Source organism: Cygnus atratus, chromosome 12 (genome assembly GCF_013377495.2).
Source record: "Cygnus atratus isolate AKBS03 ecotype Queensland, Australia chromosome 12, CAtr_DNAZoo_HiC_assembly, whole genome shotgun sequence".
Taxonomy (NCBI): Eukaryota; Metazoa; Chordata; class Aves; order Anseriformes; family Anatidae; genus Cygnus; species Cygnus atratus.
The window spans coordinates 18,167,207-18,191,187 of NC_066373.1; the positions used below are offsets into that span (position 1 = coordinate 18,167,207).

Genomic DNA, 23,981 nt, shown 5'->3' on the forward strand with positions numbered 1-23,981 from the left:
TAGGTCTGGGGCTCCTTGCGCCTTGTCCAGCGCCTCAGGAGCGAAAGAGGGAGCCTTGGTGCCACACGTGTACAGCCAACGCTTCTGCAGGTGGAAAAACACGTTACATAGGCAGCAGCGCAAACAGCAAAATGTAGTAGTACGACTTGTGGTCAGAGTCAACTTTATTTTTAGTATTTCCATACTACAGCCCTAAACCATCTTTTATATCAGATCAGCTAGTAAGTTTCCCGCATGGATGTCCTGCTGCTTCTCTTTTCGTAGTTTCAGCACTGTGTGGGACAGGATTTCTCTTTAGGTAGATGGAGCATGGAGATGCTTTGCGATTAACAAGATGCATTTCAATTCCAAGTATCCCATAGCGTAGAAAGTTTGCAAAGAAGTGTTAGCAGCATTTCCCACTGACAGACACAGAGTAAAGTTACGGTTACCGTCCCCCAACATCTAAGAGCAGGACGAGGAGAAGGTTTTGACCTAAGGTATCCGAGAGGTATGGTTGAAGAAAAACTCAACTACAGTGAGAATCTGTTGGGAGAAATTCTGTCTTTGATGTGGTAGATTTGATTAATTGCTCTGAAAGTCACCTGAAACTACCATCCAAAGCCAAGTGGAAACTGGTGGGTCTTGGGCACAGGAGTAAAAGCTCCTAAGTGGGAGAACTGTCCTGAATAACTACTTTCCAAAATGCACATGCTTATAACTGCCAGAATAACTGAAGAATATCAAAAGTTATTAGTCTTATGTTCCTTTTACAAAGATACATAAACTGCAAAACTTTGAGTCATCAACTTTCTTTTTTAAACACCACAGAAGAAGGGGAACAAAAGACTAATTCATGTTATCCTTACGGAGATAACAGTAACAAAAAAAAATCTGGTCTTAAACTGTGTGATACTACAGCTACGTTAGATAAGAGGGTAAGCTGAGGGGATATTAGAAAAAAGAAGGCAAAAAAGAATACCATACTTGAATATGGTCAACATGATTTTTTAGTCATGACTTTGAACTTCAACTTACTAAAGAGAGACAATTCCTCAGAAAAGGCTATTTAGAAACATCATGCATTTTCTAGCTGAGTCAGCCATTCTTCAGTTAAATTCTGGAAGTGCCCTTCACTCTCTAACAAGCAGTGGGGGGGAGGGAAAAGGCCAATGCAATTTTCCTTAAAAGTTCAAAAAATTCACGTCAGAAGGGAAAGAAAACAAAGAATCCCAGCCGAGATTTTTGTTAAAAAAAGGAACACAAAGCCTGGAGAATGTATACTGAAATCCCAATGCATCTTGAAGTGGTAAAGGCATTTACATGACCATGACTCACAGCACCTTGCAGTGCCAGGGCTGCATTAAGACCCTCCTGCATGTCAAGACGACCACACAGCAGCCACAATAGTTCTAACAGCACACAGATTATTGCGATGATACCTTATTCCAGCTCACAGGCATTTTGATTTAAGTCCTTAATATAGCAGTAATACAAGGACACCCAGATTTGGCAGAAAAAAGACAAACATCTTACCATATCTTTTGCGTACAATTCTCAAACTATGTTTTTATGTGGTCACTGAATTATGTCTGACATACTGCCTCTCACAGAAGCGAGGAGCTTAGGAAAATAATACAGAAACAAAATGAAGTTAGAGTGAAATGATTTAAATACATGCTGTTTTTCCTGGAAAGTACAAAAGTTAAACAGTTTGAATTTATTTGGAGGATAGACAAAAAACTCCACATTGCTCGGTAAAAGCTTCTTCAAACAGAAAGGCCCACCATGTTTCAGCCCTTGTGGATAAACTTCAAGTTCCTTAATCTGCTGTGACTGTCAGAGTTTTTAGTTTCTGCCAATTATCTTAGCGTTACATATCTTAACAGCATGTCCAGTGCAACTGTATTTAGATCGTTTGCTCAATTCATCTGCGCCAGAAAAGAACCATTATATTATTTTCAATTACAATTACCATTGCCTGAATTTGAATTTGCAACAGTAAATGTAAGGCTAGATGTTTCTTTCCAATCCTCTGGGAATGCTTTTACTGAAAATTACTCATTAAGGAAACAGAACTTCAGTTTCTAAGCATTTTTGGTTGGTTGTTGTATGTTAATATTCCACAAGATATGTGTTTCATTTATTATACTTAAACTATAAAGTGATTTCAAATTAATTTGTTCTCAGATTACAGTTTTCATTTTATAATTTTACTGTGCTCTGATTATTTTTTTTCCCTCACTCAAAATACAAATGTAAAACCAAGCCAAATAGTACTGGCTAAACTTACTCTTGTTCCCCTACAGAGAGGATCTTTAAAATAAAACATAATGCAAAAAAAATACCGTCAACGCAGAACATCTGAATGCCAAGGCATGACGTATAAGAAGTACTTCACAACAAATGCTTATTTAAATCTTATCTTGTTTCTTTGCATAGAGGGTAAAAATAAAACCACATAGCAAAGATAACTCCTGATCTACACAGATGGAGATTCAACTTTTTGCAGACTGCAAAGAGGCCAAACCAGCAGCGAGTGCCACCTGTCCCACTGCTTCCGAACAGCAAGGGAAGCAGACAGCCCCTCTTCCTTTCCAATCATACTTAACACCATAGACTAACCTAATTCAGCACTTATTAAGGCACGAAGTCTCACTCCAGAGGCAGATTCTGTTGTGCTAGGTGTCAGACAGGGAGACAAAGCAGCAGTCCATACTTTCAAATGACCGCAGTTTTTAAATTGAAGCACAGACAGATGATGCTTTAGGGACCAGGATAAACAAACAAATTCAGCTTAAGATGCCTGTTTTGATACCAGTTTTATCTGTGTGATTACATGAACTGATGAAGATCACTTTCGTCTATTTAGCATCTGTTTACTTATGCTGCGCACTGTCTAGATCAGACCAGTATCTTCCATATTCAAAGTGTCTCAAAGAGCTGGCTTTGTCTTTATAGGCTGTCAAGGAGCTTATCTTCATCTCACGCTTACCCTAAAACTACTTAAATAAATCAGTGCCAAAAGAGCCCACCAAGCAGTTAACTTATGCCACATCATCTTTTCTGTTGCCTCAATATTCCTCAGCTGTGTTAGAACAATTTTTATAGCCCAAATCATATAGCTTAGTTTTTCTGTACTTGTATATCTCTTCTCGTTTTAGGCCGCGATCTGACACTTCTTCCCATCACAGGTAACTTGCTATTTCGTTGTCCTCCATACTTTTCCTATTCTCTTCTATCTCATCCCTTACACGTAGAACAGGCCATCTACATTAGCATACAAAATTACTATCTCATGTTCACTCACAAGCCACCCATTAGAGACTAAGAGCAAGTTACACCAAGTTAGTAGCTAGCAGGTGATAGATATAGTGAGATTTTCTTCATTTAAAAAAGAAACAAAAGCGTGCATGTCAAAATATCAAAATATGCAGTTGGCTAATTTTTAATAACCGTAATACCACAGAAACCCCAAAGGAATATGATGGCTCCATTTTGCTATGGACCACTGAGAAGGGCAATAGACTTTGATAAGACTATACAACACAGGATGTTCAGAAATCACCTATAAAAGTTTCATTAATTAATGATGAGCTAACAAAACAGAAAACCCTCTTAAGAGCTACAGCTTCTCCTTCTATCAACCCAAACGTATCTGAAGAGCTGTAGGCAGAACAGGCAGCCTGCTAGTTTTTCCATACCCTCAGCCAAATAGGCCCACTGAAGTGCTTCAACCTGCTCAGATGAAACTGAGGTGAAGGGATTATTTTAGCTTTTCTATATTAGTTTTAGTATAAACTCACAAGAAACTAAAATGCTTTTTTTTTTTTTATGTCCTCATTACTCTTCCAGCTATTAGCTTAGAAATGGCATATATACCAGAAGACAGAAGGAAATACTTCAAGCCCTAAATCAAAGCACTAAATCATATACTTCTACAAGTGATATGGTTTATACTATGAATCTATTTTATAATGGCAAACAAACAAACAAACAAGATTTTCTAAGGTACTTAACTGATTAGTGCATAGCAAAAACAAAAACAACAAAAAAACCATGAATTCCTACTACTAGGAGAGCTTAATATCTAAACGACAGTCTTTACTTTCATTTGAAGGAGAAAAATAGGGTCTGACAGATGATATTAAAACAGCAGGCTTTCCAGTTGCTGCGTTTATCTGCAACTTTCATATTTGTACCTTAAGAGATCACCACCCCCACCCCCTTAATTGTGCTAATGGCCCCCGGAAACCAGATTCTGACCTCTTGATGCAAAATGTGAAGCCCTGACACCTGCGACAGAACAATCCCATGAAACAGATCAGGCTCTTGACTGAACAACCAGAGAGCAGTGTTCCAGAGAAGGACCTCAGGGTCCTGGTGGACAACAAGTTGAAGAGAAGTCAGCAGTGTACCCTCACAGGGAACACCCTCACAGGGAACAAACGCTATCAAATACTGGACTGCACTGGCAGGAGCATGGTCAAGAGAACCTACTACTTCCCTCTATTCAGCATTTATGAGATCACACCTGGAGTATTGTGCTCAGTTTCTCCATAGAAGTCTTTTTAAATGCTTCAAACTAGTATTAATGCCCCCCCCCCCCTTTTTTTTTTTTTTTTTAAATCAGGCTAATATTATACTAACCTCAGCGAACAGCAAATATTATTAACATTGGGATTAAAATCCACAAGGTGTAGTCTTATGCCCTAATCCACCTCACTATTCTTCCCTCAGCTGTTACATCCCAGCCCTTGTCACTGGCTGCCCTTGCTGAATGACAGGGTAACTTTTTCAACAGCTCCATCTCCTCAGGACTTCTCCCGGACTTTTGAGAGCCAGGCCCAATCGCCCTGGAGCCTTCCCAATTGTGCACACTCACTTGCACACTTGATTAGCAGGCATCATATCACACACTTAATCAAACTTCTGAAAAGTACTAGCAGTAACAGGACTTTCACGTTGTGGAGCCGCTTAAAACTCAGTTTTCACTCCCTCTTGCTTGCACTTTGCAAAACACAGTATGTCAGATTTTTTTTAATTCAGCCATTTGCAAGGTTTCTGGCCAGTTCCAAAGCCTACTTTCCAAACTAACAGACTGATATCTAACAAACTGAGTAAATTTGGTCTTTGCCGTTCCATGCCTAACACCACGAGCAGAATCTTGCCAAAAACTAGATGCCTATCTTAACGGAGGGAGGAGGGGTGTCCCATTTCAAAAACCAGCATAAAAAAAGCATTTTCCTAAAAGAGTAAAAATAAAAATCCCTGAAGTATATGAGTATCTTGTTGGCAGATACAAAACCAAAACGTTGGATATATGGGAGTGCACATACAGTCTCTTCATGAATCAGTGACATTTTTGAAAATAGTTTCTGTATTTTACAGCTTAAAAATCTCTATCACAAATATTTTAAAAAGATTTTCAGCAGTTATAAAATTACTTCAGATAATACCTCAGTATAACAAAATATTTTTATTATGTTTACTACTTCCCTGAATTCAAATTCATCCTGATGTAGAATTACAAGGAAGAAGGTACATCGGGAGACTTGATTTTCTGAAATACTAATCAAATTAAAAATATGGAACTGTTTAAGAATAGCATCCTCTTAGACTGATTTCAAGAGTGAAAAGCTATCATACCAAATTTATCATAAATGAAGCAAACAGTTTCCTCTTTGATAAACCTTAAGAAGCAACAGATCCAAGTGCTGATAGTAATCTATACGCTGTCACACACTTTTCTAATGAATCTTGCCATAAGTGCCTGTGCAATTCTAGAAACAGTTAAGAGCAAATGGCAAATAGGAACATCCTGCCACTGCTCAATTCCCTCAAAATAACTTCAGTGTCCTGTTCCCCCCACCTTGATCTAGGGCATATCTGACAATATTCTTTAAATTACGTTTTAATGCAATTGTACTTGTCCACCAGGATACATGACAGTTTCTAAACAATGACAGTGGTGCTATTTACAGATCTCACGACTGCAAAAGCACATTATTATCACTGCTAACACTTAATCTCAAGGTATGCTATGCATTTTTATGCTGACGTTACTTACATATTGCATCAACCCAGGAGTATAAAATACTGAACGTTTAAAAATCTAATATGAACATGAAAGCACAAACTGTTCTGCTCAATACATTTTAGAAGTTCAAAATGGCTATATTTTTGGAAAACATTTTGCAATAAGGAAACCTTAGTTTAAAGTTCCTCGATGTTTCAAGTTGGGTTTTTGCCTAGCGTCTCCTGATATGCAATGAATCTTCTCAAATTCATCTTCACATTGTCAAGAACACAAAGCTGATCCGTACTACATTGTTCTTTGCCTTCTTTTCGCATCTGTAAAACCAAAAAAATACATATTTTACTAATGGAGAAGTTTTTCCATTAGCTCACCAGAAGTTTCTAACAATTGCATAGAGGTTCTCTAGCAAGGCACGCTATCTGTGCCTTTTGAGAACACCCACATATTTACGTGCGCATATTCACAGCTAGCAAATACTTCTGCAAGTAATTTACAATACATCTCTGCCTAGAACTACACTACTACTGGTATCCTATTTTGCTCATAAATCTGATACATACATTTATTAACTGTAGCTTTTTAAATTAAAGACCTTGCACATCTAACTAACCAAACACCTGTAGCACTGTCAAGTATTTATTTTATATACACATAAAATGTGCTTAGTTCTAAGACTACAGAAATCATTCCTCAGGCTTCATCTGAGTGAAAAACAATGCGCTGAAGGTCATTTTCTATTTAAGATGAAGTTCTAATTAAAAACACAGCTTAGAATTTTATCTGTGTAGTTCTTGAAAATACAGGATAATTAACCAGCAACAGAACAGAAATATCCACCTGCAACTACATCAAGTCAAAAACATATCAGTGTAACTTCAGATGGGACTTCTCTCTCCCACCAAATCAGCTGTTCTCCAGAGACATCTGAAGGATTATTTTTACAAGAGTTTCAGGAAAATGGTCATTTGGACATCAGTAACGCTGACAGTGTACCACAGATGTTGCAATGCTCATGCTGTGCTGATACCTTCATGGTTCCATGAACTGCAAGGTAAGTACATTTCTTCTGCTTTAAAGCAGGATAGCAGGAATTCAATCATTTGTTTTCATTTTTCCCCCATGATCTTATGAAGTCACACAGTCCTGCTTAATTATCCCTCCGCCAGCCCACAAACCCTAACCCACATCATGTGTTGAGATAGTGAGCTGGCTGCATCCGATGCCTACCCTCAATTTGAACACTGGCTGAAATTCTTTCAGTGCTGGGAGCAACTTCATCTGTACCGCTGCTTTTTCTGCTTCTTTACCATCTGCAAATACATCAAAAAGCGCATCCAAGGCTTCTCCTGCTACTACAAGAGAAGATTCCTTCATAGCAACCTCAAGAAGAAATTTTCCAATCATCTGAAATAAGAAAAAAAAGATTTTTCAAACAGTACTTGTGAAAATTTAAAGAAGTATCAAAACAGTTTCAGACTTACAACACAAAGTTTGCTTTTTCACCTTTAGTGTTTCAGCTGTATCTTGTAATTTTGCCAGGACACTGCCAGAAATTCCAAGGATGCTCACTACATTCACTCTAACGCTGGCATTGCTGCTGTGAATACCAGCTTCACATAAAGCCAGTAGCTGATCAGGAGTCATACACTGTTTAGCAATGGAGAGGAATCGGAAAATAAATAATAATTTAAAAAAACAAATTTATACTTCCAGGGAAATTTTCAAATATGACATTTAGGTAATCTGCTTCTACTGAACACACAGGCAGATTTGTAAAAGAGAAATAGAAATTCCTATATTATGAAAAATACACAAATTCTGAAAGTGTAATCAACAATACAATAAAGTTAAGCTTTCCTTTTCAACTTCTTAAGTTGTTTCTTCCAGAACATAACCAAGGCCATTACAAAGCTGAAAAAATGGTTCTGAGCCCAATAAGATTTTCACAAATTTACCTAGCTCAATAGCTATCTCTAGCTTAATATAACTTACAGAAGCTCTTTTTCAGTTTAAAGACAGAAAGGACCTGCAGACCACCTAGTATTACCTCTTTTATAACAAATTATTTTGCTTCATTTCTATGCTTACCTCATGTTCAACATTGGACATCTATGTCCAACAAAGATTCTAGAAGATAGAAGAACAATCAGCTTCAACTGGGTGACATCAGGAAATAAAGACTCAGTACGTGTAGGTGGTAATTTAGTAGATAAAATACTTGTCATTATATCCATCTCATCTCAAAGATGCTACACCTGGGGTTTTTATTGCTATTTTGGTTTTGAAATACACTTCACTTGTTTAAGTGTTATGAAGAATATATACAGCAAAGTATTCCTGTAAGGTCCAGGAAAAATATAAAGTCTGAAAGTACAGATTTTAAAATCATTCAGTGTTCACAATTACAGATTATCTCATAGAAGTGATTTTGTTTCAAAAACATTTCAGCACAATCTTACATTAATTTTAATCTACCGCAGCAATTGAGCTTGAAACCTCTTACCTGGGAGATGTTCTTTGATGCCATTGTTTGTAAGAGAGCCCTCAAAGCACTGGTTATGGCTTCCAGGAATTCTGCGTCTTCAGGGAGTTCTGTCACAGAATTGAACCCAAAGCCAAAACTTAATCACAAAGATAAAGGATATATGAAGCAAAGAAATATGAATTCCTTAATTGTTCCTCTACGTGCTACCACAAACAGGAAGAGCTAGATTTTCAGAGACTGGTCTTTGTAGGTTGTAACCATAGTGAATTTTTAAATTCAGTATTAATTGCATCTGGAAGATAGATCACAGTTCTTTATGGTCTTTATTTTCAGGCACACCCCTGGTTAAGACATTTGCATGACCTAACATATAGTATAAACCACCGCACACAGAATAGCAGCTTGAAAACTAAGTGTTACATGTGGGCCGTATTACATGAACAGAAAACCACAGAAGCTGATTGAGTACTTTAGCTGCCTTCTTCTAAGTAAGCTTTTTTAGACACCCAGAAGATTGGACTCTTTCCAATTCATGTAAAGAGCCTGTTTTCTAGTGGTTTAATAACCTTTTAGAAATGTACAATTCAAACAGTGTTTTCCTGTTCAACTAAAAATTCATCAGTAGAAGCATCTTCAGTGCATGTTCTGCATTTCTTGAAGCTTTTATTTTCCTCTGTGTTTTTATTTTCTGGACTATTCCAGAACCAGAAACTCTCGTTAATTTACTATGCATCTCTGCCATCCCCATGTATGCAACTAGATCGTTATGCCTTTTTTTCACCCTGTAAACCACAGAATTCCTTCTAATCACTTGTTGGTGTCTGATCAGCTCTAACTGGCAGTTTCCATTAGATAGCATTTAACTATTAAAAAATGTTAATGAAAATGGACATGGGCCATTAAGCTAATTTATTAGTATCTTCTGTGTTCAGCTAATCATTTCTCCAGTTCCATCTAAGAACTTTCCAACTACTGCAAAGTAAAATATCTTCATATTTATTTTCATTTCCTGCATTTTGTTGTTTTCAAGTACTGTGCTCTGATCACATCCTTTTAATGTGACATTTTGATTTAAAAAAGCATGTCTTGCAGGCAGTTGCATTCCAAGCAATAATGCAGCGTCATACTATACAAGCAAGGACTGCATACGCCATATTTGTGGCTACGAATGAAGACACTTGAAGGAAGAAAAGAAAACCAAGCCTCTCAAGCTTCTAAAAGACAAGAAATGACAAAGCTATGCATATGCTATGCTTCAACAGATCCACTTGAGGAAAAATGTTTTCTGTCACTTTTGAGATTTGGCAGGCTTTTCCATCCTCTAAGAATATCTCTGATTTATTGATGAGCCATACCACTGACCCTAAAACAGAAACACATTAGTAAAATAGTTTGAATGAAGCAGCCTATCAGGGAACCAGATCACTGACTTGGAACCAGATGGTTTTTTTAAAGACTCAGTTCAGCTTCCCTACTGTTAGTAACAGAGACCACAGAGTAAATGGTCCAGCAGTATTACTGGAATGACAGTGATCTAACGAAACAGATTACAGGAGGTAGTCGGAAATGCTAACTGCTGCATATCTGCATTAGACCAACACAGTATCTCTAGAAAATAACGTGTCTTGGAGGAATTACGGTGGATGCATTATAGTGATCACCAGGATATATTTGATATTCTAAACCAATATCACTTTTAGAAAAATGAAATTATGCAATTTATTGTCTTCTCCATTCAAACTGAATCACCATCATAACAGGAAGATAAGTAGCTTTCATATTTAGTCATAAAAACTTTGCTCACTTTCTTTTTATAAATATATTTTCAATGAACTGTGCAAATCACACGCGTAACGTATGTCCTGGAAACAAGAAGGCTGCTATCTTCCCTACTGTAATAAGAACATGCATTATGGAGATCCTGGCAATAGCCACTTCTACCATAATTTTGTAAGATTCCTAGAAAAAAAATGATGTAAAGAAGTTTCAGATACCCTTTTTTCATATGGCTCTTTAGGTTAGTTTCCACATTTAAAAGGAAAATGTCTCTTCTTCATGACTTGGCTGATCAATGAAAAACTGCTATTACCAACAAATATGATCATGCAAACAGTTCTGGTCTCACAGCATAGCAGGATTCATTTGCTTTAGTGAATTTCTTCCTGCACGTACAGACATAAGTCAGCCTTGCATTAGAAGCATACTTGCTCAAAATTCAATTTGGGTGAACACGTGTCAGGATACACTGTTCTGTTAGCACAATTCCTGCATTCAGAATCCTTATTTTGAAACGGCAAGGGAATAAATTTAATAATAAAATGGCAATAAAACTTATTGTGCATAGCTACCTTTAATCTATACAATAGGTTAAGCACATCTTGGAACATCTTACCTGTTTTAGAAAAGACCAGCTGTGAAAGGTGCTGTGCAAGTGACTGAAGTGCTGAAGCTCCTCCAAGGCAATCCACATCTGACACTAATAAAATGCTATGAAGACATGTTAAAGCTCTACACTGCACTGTGTTCAGTCTGAAACAAACAAATGAAAAATGCACTTAGCAGATTTTTGTAAATAAAAGTTGAAATACAAAGAAGGATCTTGAATTAAGTAAATAAAGCTGTGAACTGGTGTGCAGTTTACACGAAGATTTCTATCTCCTTATTGAAAATCACTTATCAGATCTGCCATTTTCCAGATCTTAAAAGCAACCCAAAGATGGACAATCCTTCTAAGAATTCTAAAACAACTGAATATACATTAAAAATAGCAAGAGAGACAATGAAATTCCTACTTTTTAATTAATGGTTTCCAAGACGGATTGTGCATACAGATGTCTAGAGCAACACTGTTCGGAAAAGCAGTTTTTTCAAGAATCTGGGGAGGGGAAAAAGAAAGGTTTAGCAATAAAGCTTATTTATTTATTTAAGCATGGGGAGGGGGAAGACTGAAGTTTTAACTTAATGTCAAACAGATAGCTCAGATCAATGTGTTTCATACATGACTATCCTCCAAGCTTTGCAGGCAGCAAAGGTCTCACTTGCTAAAACTGCCAGAATCTTCCTTAAACACTCAGAGCAATCATACACTGGTTTATCACAGCATATCTTAAGTATCTAACTGTACTGAACAAAAGATAATTTTCTACGTCTCTGCTATATTTTTTATTTATTTAAATCTTTCTTCTCACAGATTCTGTTTCAGAACTTTCATATAGCTACAAATCTAAAAGATCTTGACATGAATCTTAGACTGCTTGCTATGAAGTACAAAAACCCCTGAATGTTTTTACCTCAAGTCTTGTGTCAGAATTCTATCACGATGTCGAACTACCTTAGGAACATTCCTGACTTGAATCAGTTATCTTTACAACCCCAGATAAGAATGACCAAAACAATTCTGGAACAAGAACACCTGCATTTTTTTGGTGTCAAATACTGTACCCCATGTATAAAATGGAGTAAAAGAGGAACTTGTCATTTTTCAGTGCTGACTGCTGTTGTTCACATAGGTTACTTCCATTTGCATTAGATAATATGGAAACTTGGCACCCAAGCTTCTACTCAAAGTTCCCTTTCTTTTTTGCAAGTCATCTTTCCATGTGCAAATCAAGAAATAACTACAGTTATTTTGGAAAAGCCAAACTAATTAAAAGACAAAACCGCAAGACTTCAGAAACAAAAATGTTCCATTCCTACTTAAGTTATTTAGGTCAAGACAACTGATGTAATGATGCTACACCTCTAGGACAAAAGAAAAAATAAGCTAAACTGTCTCTAAAAAAACATTCCTCTTCTTCAGATGGACTGGGATAGTTTGTTTGCCTAACCTGGGATACAAGACAGGCACAAATGCAAGATTGTACCATGTGTTGGAAACAAAAGGTGATACCTTCTTTGGAATAAGGTTGTTCAGAAATGCTGAGTGAACCTCATCAGAGAGGCATAGGGGTGACATCAGCAGCCCACTGCCCTCATTGTAAGAATTTTCCATAAACAGATCACTTTCATCACTGCTGGACAGTTCTTCCCATTCGTCATCGGAGGGATCTGAAAACAGAAGAGAGACTTGTAAATGTGACAGTACTCATGCAACAGGTACCCCACTTCTGAATTATACTTGGCTCCAGCTCTTGGTATAAGAGTCTTAAGTTCTAGTGCTCTAACGAACAGCACATAACCCAAGAACCATTAAGCAACAGGTATAAATACGGAACCACTTTTGCTTAAATTGTTTCATTTAAAAAAAATTACTTATTTTATATTCACTCAGGGAACAAGTATTCTTATCAAAGAGGTTCTCCATACACAGACATCTCATTCTCTGGTATTAACTATGCTTTACTTCGAGATATCAAATAACGTATAAAAGAAGCACTTCATAAGAAACATAAAACATTTACTAAGATTTTTAACTTGGACTGTACCAGTTTACTTTTTGGGATAGATTCAAGCATGAAAATACCCCAGTTTCACCTGTTTACAACTTGTAATCAGTTTAAGGTACCTGTTTTTTCTCACAGTCCTGAAGCCACAGACAGATATCCTGTAACTGGGTGCTAACTGGACTGGATGAAAATGCTGCCGTCTCTACAGCAAAGCCAGTGAAAAGGAAATCACGACAACAAAGCAAGGCAAAGCAATCCAAACCATCTCTGTTAGCCATTTCAGGCAACACATTTTAAGTAACTGAAACCAAGTTTATAGTTGTTAACCTAAACTGGGTTTATACTTATAAGATTTACTATCCTAGCAGATCTGGAAGGACAGCTATAGGAAGAGAATTATCAATGGGCACAGCTACAGCAAAGAAAATAATCTGCCTATGGCTAAAAGCTGATTTGGCCTGATGGGCACAATCTAAGTCTATCATCTACATTTAAACTGGTATTTCCATGTCCACAGGGTTTACACTGATTTATCTAAAGTTGTTTTAGATCTAGTTACAGTTTAACTGGTGCAAAATTGGTGTTTACACAAGCCCCAAGTCTACAGGTTGGAACGATCCTCCTCACTGAGGGATGAAAGTTCTGCTTCTATGAAAAAGTCAGGATATTTAACTACTGTGAAAAAAAATATATTCACCTCCATGTAATTTGTCTGACAACAAGTTCATGTGTGATCCAGTTACTAAAATAGCCATGCACTTTTTCCGTGGCAAAAGGTAAATTCTTTCACTTAAAATACAGTAAGAGGTCTAAAAGAACGCATGTCACCTGCACTGTGCAGTACTTTAAGAATTTGTTTCAAGGTGATGACTGTTTATGTGATACAAATTAACTTATGAAGCTGTGGCCACTTGATACTATAAGCAAAAGAAGCTGCCCATGTTAACACCCAATTAATTCCACCCCCATAACATGTTGGTGTTACTAGTCTTTGCACGAGAAAACATCATCAGCCCCACTGGAACAACAAACATGAAAACAAATCCCACATGCCCCTTTTAGTCAGCCTCTTGCTGCTTCTACAAAAAAAAAAGAAGTTTCCAAGTTTTCATCTACATCTTAGAGCAAAGGAAAAAAAAACTAATTTGAAAATTAAATGACCACTATACTAGCTGACCATGCTTCAGCAAAGACAATGGCAGTGTTATCACAGCTCACAGCGAGCAGGGCAGAGCAGAAACTGGACTCCAGAACATCAGCCCACAACTAAGATCAGGTTTCTTGTAACATTCTTGGAAATACAGGAGCATTTCCAATGGCAATCCTATCTTAACTAGGGCTGGCAACCTACGAACCACAAATTGGACAGTGATGCCAGAGTCTCCTGATTCCCTCCTGTGTCCCTGTTAAGGGGGAGAGCACTTTGTTTCTCCTTACAAACGCCAGCCAGCACTCAGAACATCTCTTCACCAGCCTAGTTATTTCCCTTAGTTCTACGGCAAACTGAGTGTTTCTATGAACTCAGCCTAACGGCTAAAGCTATTTTAGTCATCAAATAACTTGAAAATTAAATGAACAGCTGCCTCTGGATTCCTCTTAATTTCTACCAACTCTACTTCTGTCTGCCCATGAATGGGTAAAGTAGTATAGTGAAATACAACACAATCAACCTTACATTACACTGAGTGAATGGCAGAATATGCAGCTTATTCACAAGAGATTTTCCAATTAAAGGGGAGAGCTTATGAATTACAGCTCATTAGATTAGAAATGCAGTTATGAAAGGAGCTTCATATACTAGGAGCAGAATTTCCTTGTGCTGTAAGAGAAAAAAAATCACCATTGGGAATATCTGGGTATTACTGTGGATTTTATTATTAGAACCTGAAAGATTTACTTACAAAGCTATCTCCTACACAATTACTTTTGCATCAGGCTCATGAATTGTATTAGTAATTAAAATGTTTGGTTTTGCGTTTTTAAACAGAATTTGAGAATCACTTGTTTTCCTGAAGATTTGGAGAAACGCCATCAAAACTTAAAGTTCACAGAAGAATATAGAATATCTTTTCCCTATTCCACCTACCCACAATAACAGCATTAAAAAAACTCTTGAAGGCAGAACTCTTAACAGTCCACATCTGCATTGCTGCCAGTTTCATGCAAAAGCCATCTCTTCTTCTTTTGCCACATTTATAATACCAAAACTAAATCAAAACTAGTACATTTCTCTGCTTAAAAAAATTGATGCCCCAGTCCTGTAATAGGATTCACACCCATACTGTATCAGATTAGCACTTAGAGCAGACTAACTGAACAAAGAATTTGCTGCAAGATTTTTTAGGAAATGTATCTTTGGCAAAAGTACTCAGAACAAAGCCTTCCTCTTTAAATCATATGGCATTTGTAGTAACATACAAAAAAACATGTAAGCAATAGATGTTATTTAAATGAGAAAAGTACTTAAATTAGTAATAGAATTAATTCTTGTGATTCTCAATCAGATGAGGACATCAGGGAGACAAATCTATGTGCATTCACCCTTAAAGGCTAAGACCACCAAATAGCAAACTAAACATGACCTATCCCAGAAACAAAAGCAACGCTAACACTTGCAATGAAAGAGATTCCTACAAACCTTCACTGCAGCACATATTAACAATGATTTCCAAAGCAGTCTGCTGAGCCATCAGTAAGGCTGTCACTTCTTTCAGTTCCCATTTATCAGACTAAAAAAAAAAAGTGCAAAATTTAATTTTGGAAAACAACATTTCAGCGCAATTTCAAGTACCTAGACTGTCAGTGAAAAATACTACCCAGCCATTTCCTCTTCTCACACCCCCACCAAAGCTTTTTAAAATGAGCTAAGAGGCATTATCTATCATCTTTCTGTCAGATGTTTCAGACGACCAGCTGTACTAGCGAACAAATTTTACTTTTAAAAATGCCAACTGCACTAAAATCATAACAGAAAAGATTACTAACGTGTTACCTAAAGCCCTAACAAAAATATTTCTGTTTTCTTTTCACATACAACAGCGAACGCGTTTGTTAAACTCTCAGCAATCTCCACTCACGATTGAATGGTTACAACCATTAAACATCTCACTCATCTTATGCAGAGATCAGGAACTTTCTGCGCTAGCTACAGGTAAAAGTATCAGGTTAGCATATACTTCCCACTAGATGAAACAGATGGAAATGTGCTTTCCTTATGTGTTGCTCAACTTGATCACATTTGAACAATTTGTGCTGAAATTCTCCATGCTCACCTTTGAAGTCTTAACTAAAACAGACAAGCCACTTTGGAGTTCAGATTAATAGCAGTAGTAGTCAGTTACTCTGGCAAACGCTAGTCAACAACAGCCAGATGCTCAAATGCATTAAGCTCTCAGAGCCAGCCAGCCACACTTACTGGAAGTAGGTCTGAAATGTCATGTTCTCGTCTGACTTTTCCTTTTGGTATTTCTTCCATGTCATCATCTTCACTTACAGCACAGTTGTCTATAACATCACTCATGTTTTCCTCAGTTTCTGCCTCTGCAGCAAGCTTTAACCTGTTTTTTTCAGCTTCATTCATACGAATAATTGTTTCACCAGCATCTATTGCTAATGATTCTGAAAAAATCTTCAGGATTGCATTAACCATGCTTCCCAGGCTGCCTGGTGGAATTGTGTCCTTGATATTCCAGATGGTGCCTAAACGCAAAATAGTTGAAACGTAAAAATGCATTAAAATACTCAATTCCCAGCTCTGTAAGAGCCATGTATTTAGTGAGGACACAGCTTACACAAGTTACAATACTCAGTGCTTATATTTCAGTATGAATCTTCAAGTCCTTTCTCCACAGATTTGCATTTTTTCCTGTTTCTATCTGTAATAATGTCCAGATCATAAGCTCAAGTAAACTCTAGCACGTAAGAATACACGCAGTATTTTTAAGGAGTAATCTCGGTGACACTTTTTACTTGTGACAAAAAAAATCCAAATTACCACATTTTAAGGATTCTCAAAATTAAACTGATTTATTACATTTCCATACTAAAAATCACCGTAGTTAAGCATTTGAGGTAGAAAGGATGACACAAGATATAAAACATGAGGTAAAAAGCTTATACCTGTTATGATCTAAACAATTCCTGTACTATTTATTATTGACTCATTTTACTGGTGAAAACCAAATGAACCTTTAAAATAGGTTATCATGCCGAAGAGGTACCAAATTCAGAATCAAGCAGTTGAGACAGTTCTTAAACTATCTACAGACATTTGGAACTCTCTTTCCCTCCAAAACACCATAGAACACAAGCCCAAGAGGCAGAAATAACCTTATGAACTGTCTATGCAGGCTTTGCTTATAGCTAAGTGATAGCACAGCACCTCAACTGGATATCACAATGACCGCAGATTAAAGGACTAAATCTCACATCTTTCCCACCCTCCTTCCTGTGCTGTCCAACACAAAAGAATGAATGCCCTCAAACATAATACCTGCTATCAGTGTTCTCAGAAGTACATGCTTCATTGTGGTCTCTGGACACAACATCACAGTTTCCAATACTTGCTGTGCAGAAGCATTGAATGAAGAAAGAAGATCTGGATTATCTTCCGTCACTGCCTGTAAGCAGTTTGCTGTAGCAAACAAAAAAAAAAGATAATTAACAAACCCAATAGTAGCTTTCAGTCTCCTAAAAAGAATGCACTGTACTCCTAAAAGCTGGAGTAATTAAATACAAACAGGAAAAAACATGTGCTGCAGCATCATATTGTAATGGTATGACACTGTCCTTCACAACTTGTTTTAGGTTAACAGCCATCCTCCAGCAAACCTGTATGTAATACAGGTGAGAACAGTACCACGTCAGACACGGGACTAGCTGGATCAGTTTCAGCTACATAAAATTCAATTTCTCCGCCATATACTGATTAGGAAAAACACAAAAAAACATTCCAAGTACATACACAACCAAGACCCTATATAAGACCATAACAGCAATACTACTAATAAAAATATGATCACAGTGGTAGGAGTCATTTGGTTTTGTTTTTCGGATGGCCTATGTACTTTGCTCTAAAAAAAAAAAAAAAAAAAAAAACACAAGCAAACAAAAAACAGAAAACAAAATGAAAGACACATCCTCATCCTCCCTCACGTACTTTCTTTCCACAAAATTTTTCCTCCCATGTAACAATCAATGCTCCATTCCCCTTCAGATTGAAAACAAAGAGAAAAGATGTCAACTTCTAAATGATGTACTGTTCAGAAAGGAATTCAAAGTCTTATATTCAGTGCACAGTTTAAGTAACAGGTGCATTATGCAATCGATTTGACATCAGTACTACATTCAGATTGTAAAGAAAAAATATCTTTAGACGTTTATCTTCTTTTTACCACTTACCTACTGAAATAGCCAGGTCCACATTTGTGGAAAATTTCTTCATGTAATGTAACACAGCCTCCAAACACCCTTCCTTATTGAATATGGACACTGCTGTATTGTTGCATTCACTAATGCATAAAAAAAGGTCAATAAAATACTTCCCCCAGGAAAAAAAAAAAAGTTATTGTAACAACATCTTAAGTAACACGTACTCAGTATTTCTCACGTTTGTATTTTTAAAACTTTACACTTTAGCCAAAGAACTGCCCCTCATTACTGAGGTTATGGTCAACTGTACATAAAACAGAAAGAGGCTGGAATACCTCCGAGGAAAGCTGCCTTCTGTCAGCTGCTTCCTCGTACACCTTATTCAGGATTTTATTAGCCTAAGTGCATTCTCTTGTGAGCAGAGCCAGCCTGTGTGTAAAAGACAGCTTACAGCTGCGGGCTACGAGCCAGCGCAGGGCTTTCTGCACCCGTGGATGACTTCATCCACAAACACACTGATAACAGAAGGGGCTGCTGCCTCTCATATCAAAAGAGTCATTTAATCTAGAAAATGACCACTGCTTGACATTCAGAAATGCATCTTAAATCAGTATTAAACGCAACACTTACTTCAGTTAACAACTGTGGGATTTGTATTTCTTCAAGTTTCCACAGCCATTTCTGTTTTCAGCCAAAATATGAATGCAAGACAAATTCTAGCTAGAACAGCATTGGACCTGACTAGCTACAGTGTTCTTCAAAAATTTACTTTTGAAAATACTGTATCTCATTAGCAACACCAGCTCCAATTTTATAAGTACCAAACTTAGCACTGATGCCAACAGTTCACGGTTATAGCCACAGAGTTCAAAATACAGAAGTGATTTATAGCACGCTTAATGATTACAGTTCCTGTTCCAAAGCACTTATGTCTACAAAGGCAATTAAAGAAAATGAACACACAAAAAAATTTAGTTGACTCAGAGTTACAAGGGGTCACATTCTGTGTAAGATGCTGAGCAAGCAGTTTCTGTACTGTTCTAGATGTCAATCCCTTAAAAAAAAAAAATTAAAAATAAGGCCTCAAGTCAGCAGCCATACAGAGGCAACTCCACTGAAATACTGTATAACACAAACCACAATTCTATATGGACCAAAGAGCAAAATGATGTGCAATTGTTACAAAGTGAGGAGAAACAATACAAAACTCAAGAACTGTAAGGGGTTTTTATCACTTCAGTATTTATAGCCCTTTCTGTAGGAATAGCGTTGCCGTATCTCTTTTACCCAGTGTTTTCAATGTAAATTACTAATTGAGCTATTCACATTCTCTTCTCACAGAATTATGCACACTTTTCTTTTTATAATCAGTGCCTCAGTCACTGTGGGGTAGTTGTTCAACTATTTAATATAATTTTCGATAAGGTCTGCAGAGGGAATAAAATAAATAAAAAAATTCCTTTAAAAGCCATCTCATTTACTGTAGTATGGATCTACAGGAGCTGAATGTAACACAAGAAAACTCAAGCTGTTCAAGTGTCTTCAAACAAACCATGACAGAGCACATTCAGAAAACAGTATCTGAACTTAGAAGGATCAATAGAAAGAAAACTTTGTCACTCTCCTGAAACTAATTAGCAGCTTTGTACATTTCTAAAATCTTTCACTTACAAGTTTATTTTCTACCATAGATTACTTTTGCATTTCAGTTGTGGACTCGCTGTTTATTAGAAAGACATGTAGGAGCTACACAGGCAGAAATGAGAATCTGCAACTGAACATATCTTCTCATGGAAGGACAGCCATTTCTCTTCTGCCTCGATTACCATGCTCTTTCAGGAGCAATTTCATTTAGCTCTTCTGAGAGGCAAGTGTTAACATCGAACTTACCATACGTTCCACAGCAAGTTAATAGCCTCATTGGCTATGTCTTCGATGTAATTTTTGTTCATCTCTCTGCATTTCTTTGGAGAGAGCTGGTTAGCATCTAGTCCAGTGCTACACTACAACCAAATAAGAGAACCGGGGTTGGGAAGCAAGCCAAGAACAAAAGCAAAAACTTAAAATGTTTGAAGTAGAGGGAATTGAGAGATCTCTCATGAAGTGTTTAATATCAGAAAACCTGACTAGTTTTCTATTCTCTATGAAAACTGAGTCACAATGGAATTGAATCATTGATTTTTTTCCTCCTGTAGAAACAGACTCTTACAGTACTTGCTTCGCATTCAGACTTCAGAAACTTTTCTTTTTATAAACAAATGCTTAGCAATTTTAGAACCTGAAATGTCATTTCTTGCTAATACAGTTGGTATGCAATTTTCAGCAGCTTTAATCACAAAGGCTAAATTTGCTATCTATATTGCTGTGCTTTACAACAATACTATTACCCTTATTTTAAAATGGGGAAGAAACATACAGAAAATGATGGTATTTCTCAAGACTGCTCAAAGACAGCAGGTGACAGAACTCAATGCAATTTCCAAACTGCACTGCAAAACCTGGACCAAACAGAGAACAGGTATTCAGTACAGATTATTCTACAAAAGCAGTAACTACTCAACCGTAAATTTAAGCTTTCATTGAGACAAAATGATTTACCAAAAACCCTCACTAGAATAATGATGCAACATAAATTTTGTATCTAAATCTTGACCGACAGAACTGACTTGCCCTGAACGACACTCCAGACCCAAAATCTCTAGCCTGTTTATGCAAAAATCATCCTACGCAGCACACCTCTCTCCATGGACCCACGTTAGCAGGTCAGGAGGCAGAAGCAAGCGGTTTGAAATCTCTGGACTGATTTTTGTAGTGTTTTTAAAAGAGTTATACATATCAAGAGTTGTAGTAGTGTAGGTTTACTAGCAAATCCTTATGATGAAAAGGCAACGTATTCTATAAATTCACTTGGGTGATATCCAAACGTACAGCAATTAACAATCCTAAAGAGGAGATACATCTCCTGAAATATTCTTTTAAAGATCTTGCAAGTATCTTATCTTGAAAACAGATATAAAAAAATCGAACTACTGTGGAAAATAAGATAATTAAATGGCTAGATCAGTTTTAAAATCAGAATAAATATAAACATACCTCTTTCAGAAGTGCAACAAGAGGAGTCATGACGTCTTTTGTCACCATGTCATCACAGACTTCAAACCCTCCGCAAGCACTCAGATTTCTGGGAAAAAATACATACTTTGGATCAGATTCAGTACTTTCCAGGAGCATTTCAAAAACCTGTATTCACTACTTTTTCTGTAAAGGTAATGGTATATTTTGTATTAAAAAGAATCTGCTTAATCAGTATCTTTAGTCTTCTACCCCTTCCTAACGTAAGGAATTTAAGTTTGGTGTTAGAAAAAAAATGATTTATCTACTTGTCTAGCATAGCCAGGAGGCTTACCTAGTCTAAGACACAACTTCTGACAGCTAATTACTCATACGGTATAAGATACAACTTGAATGTTATCAAGTATTAGCACTATGTTTCTGTACAAGTACAGCAAGTTGCAAGTCTGAATACAGAATGACAACTCAAAATGATGCTAGTATTTAAAAGGCTCTCAAAAAGCGACATATGTGCACTCTCCAGCTAACCCACTACTCCTGGGGTTATCAGGAAACACAAAATGTCATACCAGCAGCATTCAAGTTCTCTAGATTTCATCACGTAACAGGTTTTCTTTCCTGAAGTAAGGTTGGAAAGCAATGCATCCCACTGGCAGCAGCTAACTTAAACCCTATTCCTGACATTGAAGCCTGAGGGTGCCCCATCAGGGCAAGAGAGTCCTCTCTCTCTCCAAGACTTAGACTGACTCAGGAATACTTACGCAAAACCGAGTTGAAGCAAAAGAGGGAGGGAATTTAAGGTCATGGCTTTTATCAGGGGAAACCCATTCTCTTATTTACCACACCAAGAACACCTCATTTTAACTCTGAATGTTAGCAACTGCTTACCGGAGAGCGCCCGCAGCTGTCTCGCGAACAGCTAAACTGTGATCCAGCAGCATCGGTCCTAAACACCGGACAACATCTCTCTGCAAAAAGGCTGGGATTACGTGTTTCTGCTGCAGCAACTTGGAAATACTGGCACAGGCATACTCTCTCACTTCAGCACTCGGATGTTGTAGCTGGGGAGACACAAACAGATCAAGGGCAAGGGGAGAAGTACCTGGAATTTTTTAATCAAGTGAAAAGGCTCATCTGCCTTTTAGTTTGCAGACCACAGCACAGTAGCTCCTGCTTTACTGGTCCTGAAGAGAATCGAGAGCTTTCAGCTTCCACAGAAGTTTATAAATCTTCATATGGGTTATGAGGTTATCTATAATGACTAGATAAATCTTGTTATGGGTGTTTAACAAGAGAGCAGTAGTTCAGACAGAGATTTGACGCTAGCTGGCACTGGTGAGACCTTGTATCTACTTTTGTTTACCATGCTTAAAAAAACACGCACAGAACTAGGGGAAAAATACCATCAAGAAGTATAATGGACATAAGAAATAACACCAAAAAGAACTGAAGAATCAAAAAATATGCAAACACATAGTAGCCCTTAGGCTAAAGGTATCTGGATAAAAAATACAAGGAGCAACTGTTCTCCATATCCACGAGACAACACCAGCTCGCAGCGTAGCAGAGGTTTAGACAAGCTGTCAGATTTGCAAACCGTGTAAACAATAAACCAGCAGAACTGACTACCTGGAAGGCCATGGGGATTACTGAAAACAAAACAGAGAAAATAAGCACCTGCTGAAGAGCAGAGTGGAAAAGAGTGGTATATCATACCCCACAGACCTCTCATCTCACCCTCACCCATGCATTTGTATATTTTTGTACTTTTTTTGTTTTAAAGCAGCAACAAGATTATTTCAGAAAAATAAGCAGTGATTTGTTCAATCTTATCATTCAGGTAAAGTGACCAAAGGGGATTTTTTTACATAAGGGAAAGCAGCTTTTTAATAATATCAACCTAAAGCACGCACAAGGAGGTTTAAGCTCCAGTTTTCACTTGTAATGCCTAAACCCAAACCAAAGAAACGTGGCGAGTAAGTGCCTACAGCCAGCCATTTTCAGCATCTTGCCAGAGACTTCTCAGACGCGGCTGATGCTCGCTGCTCTTTCTACCTGTACGAAACCCTCGGACGAGGCAGGCGGCAGCAGGACCGGCTTCAGAGCCTCTCCGGGGAGGGGTGGCAGCGCAGCCTCCCCTCCCGTTCCGCCCCGAGCCGGCGGGGCAGCACCGGAGCGAGGCCCGGCGTGGAGGCAGCGCCTGCCTTCCCGGGGCCAGGCGGCCGGGCAGCGCTGCCGCAGCAGGAGCGGGGCAAGCACGGGGGGCCGGACGGGGGGGGCGCGCCCGCTCCCCTCCGCGGTCCCACCGCCCCGCCCCGCCCCCCCGGGCGCAGCCGGCTCCGGACCGGGGGCCTCACCCCGCCGCCGCCGGTTCCCGCGGGCCGCGCTCACCTTCTCCAGCAGCTCCGCCGCCGACTCTTCCTCGGGGCCGGCCTGCTCCGGGCCGCTGGGGGCCGGGGGGGGCCTGCGGAACCGCCGCGCCCGGCTCTTCCCCATGGCTCAGCGCCCGCTCGGCGCCGGCGCACCCACGTGTGCGGCACAGCGCAGCCGCGGCTCGGCTCGGCACGGCCCCGCCCGGCTCGGCACGGCCCGGCCCCGCCGCACAACGCCCCCCCCAGGGCCCCGGGCTGCAGCCACCCCCCCCCCCCGC

General features: G+C 38.4%; 1 protein-coding gene across 1 annotated transcript; it reads right to left on the bottom strand.

Moving 5' to 3' along the window:
- Nucleotides 1–146: 146 nt before the first annotated feature.
- On the bottom strand, nt 147–23,897 carry HEATR3 (HEAT repeat containing 3). Its single transcript, XM_035543350.2, has 15 exons — nt 23,723–23,897; nt 22,220–22,392; nt 21,353–21,440; nt 20,150–20,262; nt 18,290–18,399; nt 17,382–17,522; nt 16,305–16,588; nt 15,528–15,618; nt 12,394–12,551; nt 11,297–11,379; nt 10,897–11,033; nt 8,523–8,611; nt 7,523–7,666; nt 7,247–7,423; nt 147–6,333 (listed from the first exon to the last, which is right to left on the bottom strand). The coding sequence occupies exons 1-15, from the start codon at nt 23,825–23,827 to the stop codon at nt 6,214–6,216; spliced, it is 2,013 nt and encodes a 670-aa protein (XP_035399243.1). The 5' UTR covers nt 23,828–23,897; the 3' UTR covers nt 147–6,213.
- Nucleotides 23,898–23,981: the final 84 nt, after the last annotated feature.

Excerpts from the sequence above, each read along its gene's own strand:
- HEATR3 (XM_035543350.2), bottom strand. The coding sequence starts at position 23,827 with ATGGGGAAGAGCCGGGCGCGGCGGTTCCGCAGGCCCCCCCCGGCCCCC. Across the intron at positions 12,552-15,527 it reads TAATATGTGCTGCAGTGAAG|ATCCCTCCGATGACGAATGG; the intron begins GTTTGTAGGAAT and ends TTCTGTTTTCAG. Across the intron at positions 7,424-7,522 it reads ATACAGCTGAAACACTAAAG|ATGATTGGAAAATTTCTTCT; the intron begins GTGAAAAAGCAA and ends TTCTTATTTCAG.